Genomic DNA, 7,706 nt, shown 5'->3' with positions numbered 1-7,706 from the left:
GGTGACACCGGTTAGGTGTGAGTGTGCAGGTGTGAGTGTGCAGGTGTGAGTGTGCAGGTCTGAGTGTGCAGGTCTGAGTGTGCAGGTCTGAGTGTGCAGGTGTGAGTGTGCAGGTCTGAGTGTGCAGGTGTGAGTGTGCAGGTCTGAGTGTGCAGGTCTGAGTGTGCAGGTGTGAGTGTGCAGGTGTGAGTGTGCAGGTGGGGCCTGCAGCTTCATTAGAAAAAGGTTTATTTTTTTGGGAGGGGGGTACACAGTATGCAAGATTGTAATAGTATGCAACAGTACGCCAGATACACAGTAGGTGGCGGTAATACTCCCGAGGAGTGAACGGTCACTGAACAGACAGAAGAAGAAGAAGGATTTCTCCAGCAGTTTGCAGAAAGCGGATCCGTCTGGGCCTCTGTCTTCAAATCGAAAGTAAACTGGAGACTTGATTCTTAGGAAATTCAAGTGTACATTTCTAAGATTTATGAACTGCCATAAATATCACACATCAGGGTAAGTTAACTGATCGTCTTTTGATATGATGTCGTATTGTGTTTTATTATCGCGTCGTCATCATATTAAACTTTGGCTCGTGAGCAGTGATGCAGAATCGCTCGAGCTCATCTTCAGGGTCAGGAGTGGCCCGTCGCAGGTTTTTATTATCTATTTTAATCAGGGACGCATTATATATCGACACGTAATCGATATCTCATTATGGCTAAATGACGTAACGTTAGTCATATCGCGAGGCTGTGATCGAATGAGATAGAAGCACGTGTTCAGTGTGTTCGCGTGAGCAGAGACGCACCGATCCTGAGAGTTTGGCCCATGTGTGCTCAGCCGTGCCATACCTAGCTGTCAGTCATATTTGGCCCAAATTTTTTGTTTCTTTTTTTTCTCCTTCAAATCTTTACAACAGTACACCTGAAGCTCCACACTCTCTTGAGTGTCACTGTGTGTGTGATTTCTTTCAGTGTAGTTACTGGAATATGATGACAGTATTCTCTGTGTGTCCACAGGCAGGTCTGAAGTCAGTGTGTGGTCATGGAGAACAGAGACAGATCTTCATCTGCTGACCCCAGCTGTGTGTCTCTGAAGAGTGACGCATCCATGCAGGATCCTGGATTCAGCCTCGGACCAGTGACCTCTGACCCCAGGTGAGATACAGTCCTGTACAGTGCAAGAGAGTGAGGGTCTCACACATACACTCACACACACACACGCAGACACACACACACGGAGTCGGACAAGTGAACTCTGACACAAGGTGACTGTCACTCACACATACACACTCACACATACACACACACTCTTACACACGCACACGCATACACACACTCTTACACACACACACACACACACACACATACACACACACTTTCACACACACACACTCTCACACACTCTCACACACACACAATCATTTACTCACGCACACACTCACTCACACACACAGACACAGATACTAGTTTTTGTGGTTCAGCAGCCAAACCAGTTGTATGGTGGTCTAAGGGGACACATCTTTCCCAGTGCCCTACTGAGATTATAAAACTATCAAAACATTAGTTTTAATCTGCAGATGATGAATCTGGCTTAGAATTTTCTCTACACACAGTGAAATGAATAATATGACAATATGATATTTTGGTGGTACTCAGGGAGAGCCACGCCCCCTGAAATGTTCCTGCCCCTTACATAATTGGGATTTATAGGGTCCTCCCGGTTTATAAGGACACAATTAACCCTCTCAACACACAGAAACTGCTGCAATGTGCAATATCTATTATCATTATTTTTGCAATGTTGAATCAAAGTATTTTTTTGTAAAGATACATTTTGTAAAGTCTATTTAATACTTAAATCATCTAACACAATATTGTTTTTAAATGGTCTTTTGTTGGGGTATATTCTCAGCTAAAACTGATGTGTGATTAAATAGATCTAGAATTAGAATAATTAGCATCTAGTGGCTACATCGTGATGTTACCGATGATTTTGAATATCATAAATATTTGAAAGTGACGTGTAGTCAAGTATGGTTTCCCATACTTAAAATTTGTGCTCTGCATGTAACCCATCTAAGAGCACACACACAGCAGTGAGTAGTGAACACACCCAGAGCAGTATTTATGTATTTTTGTGTCTTGGACTGACACTGTATACAGGCAGAAGAAGACAAGTTGAGCTAGAATCATATTAGTAGTATCCCTGGAACATATTTTATCTTTAAAATACAATTCTGTGAATAGGATTTTTAAGGATGAGAACATATTTGCAACAATTAATGAAAAGACTCCAGACTCGACTCTGACCTCAGAGGAAAGACTTGTGGACATGTCTGAATGAATCTGTTCGAGATCTCAGAGATGCTTCTGTAACCTGAACCTGATGACTACTTCACTGTTTCTCTTCCCTGTCAGTTTGGCTTTATTTGACATTTGATTCCTCACAGGTTCCCTCTTTGGTGATACTCTGGGGTTTTCTTATACATTTATGCACATGCACTCTTCGAAAACAGCACTGATTGTTGACACACTAAAATATAGAGTGCACTGCATGTTTGCTTGCTCATTGTGCTCGAGAGCATGAGCTGTTTAACATGAGCTTCTAACCAGAGGTTTAGAGATGTAGTTCCACCTATGCAAGTTTAAGAGAAACACTGCATCACTGAACTATGTTGGCAAACAATGGAACTTGAGTTTATATTTCCCTTTCAGTCGGTCACTCTTGACGTCACGTCGGATGACTGACGAATTGGGATCTCGCTTAGAGAGACCAATCTACTTCGAGTGTAACTAAACGAGCCAATGCACACTGGCATGCGATAATTGCATCCAGCTGCTGCTGATCACAGCCTGAGTATAAGTAGGCAGCCGGTGCAGCCCATATTCAGCTTTACGCTTCGGAGCTCTTGGGAAGCTCTGGTGCTTGTGGTACGCCGCTTCAGCGGTGGTGGATTGCACACATCAGACTGTACTATCCACTGTTTGTGTTGCAGGTGGCCATCTCCACTGTGCACTAGGGCTGGGATGATAAATTGATGCAGAATCGATTCATGGATCGATTCTCAGATTTTCAGAATGCATCGCGATTCCTCTGGAATCGTTTTTTCCTCAAGATTTTTACGGATGGTTTCTGTATTTTTTTTTTTTTATCTGAAGGCTCTATTGTTTATTTTTAAGAGTGCTAAAGAGCGCTTGTGCGTTCGGCTGAGTCATTTAATTTAACCTCAGCTTAGAATGCATTTATGACGCAAGATTAATGTAAACACAGCCCAATGTGAACACCTTTGTAATTCACTTCAGCCTTTTTGAATTTTATGAATTATTATTTTAGGTTCAAGTTTGTGTAAGGATTTGGAAACAAGCAGAGTATGGCTGTTTCTAAAGCATGCAGTGCCACCTGATGTTCAAAACTAAGCTCAGAATCGATTCAAAAAAGACTCACGATGCATTCGGAAAATCTCATAATCGATGTTAAATCATTTCTCAATTTGCGATGCATCGATTTATTTTCCCAGCCCTACTGTGCCCCTCAGCACACTAAAAGAGCAAACTCAAAAAGAGCATTCATGTCTTTTATTTAAAGACGTGTCTTTTTAAAGATGCCTTTCCACCCATGCGTTTCTGGATGCGGTCGTTACCCGGCGCCGGGTGATGGTCACGATCGCTGCCTCATGTGTCTGGGCACTAAGCATGCTGAGGTGGTATTTGTGGACGAGTCATGCTCTCATGACCGTCGTGGAGTTGCAGACCAGGCTCAGTTTTCTGCAAAAGGGCGGGGTGCCCGTGCCTCTGCTTAGATCAAGGGCTCCCCCTGGCAGCCGCCGCTGGGACACTATTTCTGGCAGTAGCCGGACTGGTCTTACGGTGACGTTGAGGAATTCCCCTCCGAGGGCTCCTCCTTCCACCGGCACTTTGCAGCCAGTGGAGCCACCGAAGGAACAGGCTGGACTCTTCCGTAGGGTACCACTTGTATCTTTCGGTGCTCCCCCGACGATCGGATGTTGATCGGTGCATCGGAGGGTGAGCCAGACCTTTCTGGAGAGGATGATCTGACAGCCGGATTTGGATCCGGAAATGATGGCTATGCTTTCCTGGGCCGCCAAGAGCGTCCGGCTCGACTGAAACCTCCATCGCTTCCCGAACCCACAAGGTTGGATGATTGGTTTCTCGGGGTGGCTCGCGCTGGTTCCCAGGGCCCCACTCTGGTGCCTTTCTTCCCGAAGGTGCATGATGAGCTCACTGGGTCGTGGATGGCCCCTTTCACTGCCAGAAACCACCCCAGTGGCCCGGTGCCTTTCTTCTCACCGGTGGCTCATCCCCCCTCAGCCAATCTGGTGTTGATTTGAAATGTTTACTTCCTTGTTGCTGTGGCCTAATGGGAGAGTGTAACCCGGTCTCAGGTTCGAGTACGGGCTGGTCTGTAGGTGGGAGGGGAGTCAGTGTTGCGATACCCAGTGCCCTTGAGCAAGTCCAAATGCTCCCCCGCTGGATATATAGCTGCCACTGCTCCGGGGGGGGTTCACTTCTCAAGCCATCACTCCAATTTGTGTTGATACCATTGACAAATGTTACACTTTGCCAATTCTGAGTATGGGTTACCATACTTGACAAATGTTACGACTTTCAGTTCTTTATAAAGTCATAACATATAAAGGCAAACTGGTGAGTTTTATTTATTAGTTTATTAATTAATTTTGTACCCAGTTTGTGTGTAAGACAAACATCTCACTCTTTCATTCTGTTTTCAGGTCCTCAAATCTCAGATCTCCTGGGCTCAATATTCACCCTCTGCTGAAGTGTCAGTCTTGTGCTCATATCGCTGATCCAGATCAGTGGGTTCAGACTGAGCCGTCGTTCTGCACAGATGAAGGAGTGTCAAAGTTCAGGGTCAGCACTCGGCCAGGCCGTTACGAGTGTGTCAGCACCAGGATGCGATGGGTCTGTGATTGTGACGTCACTCTTCAGTATCACACCGTAGACGGACGGTTCCTCAACACAGAACTGAAGAGGCTGCAGTGCAACCGAATCGCTCCAGTGATGGACGTGACGGTGATCTCAGGGAAACTGGAGGAGGTTCATCTGCCACATTATGCCTGTTTAGGAGAGTCTGAAGCTTCCCTCAGAGATGCTGTGAAAGTCCTCAGCATAGAAGACGAGGGAATAACCACAGAACCTGTTCAGCTGACACGATTCCATGCCAAGATAGTCCAACCATTCTTCTCTCTCAAAACATTAATTATAAGACGGATAATGCGATGGAACGAACACTGTGATCTTCTTCTCTACATGCGCTCTAAAGCTCCACTCATTCTACATGTCTACTTATTTCCATTTGAAGCTCGTGCAAAAGCAGAAGTTGAGAAGATTGAAAAATCGAGTTATCTGATCTCGCATCCCAGACCTGACAGACCGTTTCGGATGAAAACGCCAAACTTTCTTGAAGTTCCTGGTGCCTCTGTCCATCCCAAAGAAGGGATCACACTCAGAAGAGAAATGGACCCAAACTTCTTCAAGATCAAGGCAAGTCTGGAGAACGATCTTCAGATGACTCTTATCAGAGAGGAGGACAAGAAGATTGTCTGGACTGCAACAATCAAGAAAGAAGAACTTGTTCAGATTCATCCACAGAGAGACGAGTCACGTCTGAAGAATGAGGCAGAAAAAGCAAGATATTTTGATGACCACTGGCCAGATCTCATTCAGAGAGTTACAGATGTCCAGATCATTGCAGATAAACTGCTTCAGCAGAAAATAATTAATGAAGAACTGTATTCAGAAATCACAGAGAGTTTAACCCGTCAGGATGGCATGAAACACATCTGTGACGTTATACGTAAACGCAGTGATGCTGTGAAAGCTGAACTCATCTCAATTCTTCAGAAAGAGAAGCTTATCCGCTTTTAAACACGGGTCTGCTTCTACATTTGAAGCTCAAGGAGCAACTTTTTAAACTGTTTGAAAACCTCAGACCAAAGGCTCTAAATGATACAAGAAAAAAATGGCTTTTCAAAATATACTTGGACAGCAATGGCATGTCTTACAAAATATTAAATGATTGTAACATTACAAATAAATCTCATTTTTGTGTGTCTAAGCTAATGTTCTTCATGGCAGGTAAATCTTCACTGTCAAAGGAAATTTAGAGCAAGATTTAGGTTTATGTTTGTAACTTTTTTTTATTTATTTTTTTAAGTTTTAGTTTTGTAACATCAACTTAAAATAATGAAATGAAAATGAGAAATGTTGCCTTGGTAACTATCTGAAAGAAGTTTTAAGGTTTTATATTTTAACACTTATTTTATTTCAAGTAACAAAAATGTTTAATGGTTTCAGATTAAGTCTAAGTTAACTATAACAACCCTGACTAATTAATGTCTAATTCAGTTCAATCTAATAAAGGGGTCTTTTTTGTAAACTTTTCTTTAAGAATTTAACATTTGGGGGAAAACAACTTTTTGGATATGTCACTGATATCTCACCGTGACGAGAGGGGCGGGGTCGGTGGAGGTAATTAGAATGCACCACTCACCGGTCTCGAGTCCCACGGAGCTGATATCTCACCGTGACGAGAGGGGCGGGCAGTGTTGGACTCGAGACCGGTGAGTGGTGCATTCTAATTACCTCCACCGACCCCGCTCCGTTCCCAGGGCTCTCAGCCCCGCCCCTCTTGTCACACTCACATGTTGTGTCCTGATTTCATTGCTTCTGTCCCTTCAACACAGACTGGAAAACTGGGTAGGACTTTCTGGGATAGTCCTCAAATGGTTTAGGTCATACTTAGAAGGGATCATAAGTCTATGTGGGCATCAATGACATACAGAGTCCCTCAAGGCTCAACTCTTGTTCAAAATGTATATGTTCCAACTCAGCCAAATAATGAGAAAGAACCAAACTGCCTATCACAGCTATGCAAATGACACCGAGATTTATTCTAGCCTTATCACTTAATAACTACAGCCCCACTGGCTCATTGTGTTTGGAAACAAAGATGAAGTTCTCAAGGTAAATGCGTACTTTGACACTAAGGGTTCAAGCAATTGAAAATCAGGTCAGAAATCTTGGTGTGATTCTGGAGTCAGACCTCAGTTTCAGTAGTCCTGTCAAAACAATAACTAAATCAATCTATTATCATCTCCAAAACACTGGGGAAGGGGTTTAGAGAGACTGATTCTTTGAACTGCTTCGCACAGGTCGTTTGCGAATCACTTAGGAATGAGGTAAAATTGAATCTATTTTCTGAGAAAACTAACATGTTTTTTTGACCTTGCATGCATGTAGACCTGTTTTAGGAGACTCATAAAACAATATTAGCAACCTTAAAAATGGCATAATAGGGGCACTTTAAACATTAACATAAACTACCAACACCTTTCCCTTTACTGAAAAAGACATTAAATAACACCAAAGAAACTACCAAAGGCAAGAGATACCAACTCTCACATAGAAAAGTTTTTTTAGGAATTGTCAAACATTCCATGATGCATAACGAAACAAAAGGCAAATCAGGAATATTCATAAGAAAAATGCATCAGTTTCTGCAAGCACCCCCCCCCCAACCCAACAAAAAAGGATTGACAATAACACAATTACACATTTCAAAACAAAAATCTAAATGCATACTTGTACAATTGTCCCCAAAAGTCACTGGGGTATATTTGTAGCAATAGCCAAAAAAACATTGTATGGGTCAAAATTATTGTATTATTGCATTATTAT

The 7,706-nt window shown here is 43.1% G+C and overlaps 1 protein-coding gene across 3 annotated transcripts; it reads left to right on the top strand.

Annotated features, from left to right (window-relative positions):
- The first annotated feature begins 302 nt into the window (after positions 1-302).
- LOC109062290 (NACHT, LRR and PYD domains-containing protein 1 homolog) lies at positions 303-6,084 on the top strand. 3 transcript variants are annotated; one of them, XM_042765831.1, is made up of 3 exons: positions 303-417; positions 1,005-1,142; positions 4,739-6,084. In XM_042765831.1, exons 2-3 carry the CDS (start codon positions 1,030-1,032, stop codon positions 5,892-5,894), a joined length of 1,269 nt encoding a protein of 422 aa, XP_042621765.1. In that variant the 5' UTR covers positions 303-417; positions 1,005-1,029; the 3' UTR covers positions 5,895-6,084. The 3 variants fall into 3 exon arrangements, with proteins under 3 accessions (XP_042621765.1, XP_042621763.1, XP_042621764.1); XM_042765829.1 differs by having other exon boundaries at positions 341-498; XM_042765830.1 differs by having other exon boundaries at positions 344-498; positions 1,009-1,142.
- Positions 6,085-7,706: the final 1,622 nt, after the last annotated feature.

The sequence above is a fragment of the Cyprinus carpio genome, chromosome A11 (assembly GCF_018340385.1).
Source record: "Cyprinus carpio isolate SPL01 chromosome A11, ASM1834038v1, whole genome shotgun sequence".
NCBI lineage: Eukaryota > Metazoa > Chordata > Actinopteri > Cypriniformes > Cyprinidae > Cyprinus > Cyprinus carpio.
The sequence above is the reverse complement of the archived record's forward strand: the minus strand, read 5'-3'. Positions and strand labels throughout refer to the sequence as shown.

Excerpts from the sequence above, each read along its gene's own strand:
- LOC109062290 (XM_042765831.1), top strand. The coding sequence starts at position 1,030 with ATGGAGAACAGAGACAGATCTTCATCTGCTGACCCCAGCTGTGTGTCT. Across the intron at positions 1,143-4,738 it reads CCAGTGACCTCTGACCCCAG|GTCCTCAAATCTCAGATCTC; the intron begins GTGAGATACAGT and ends TTCTGTTTTCAG.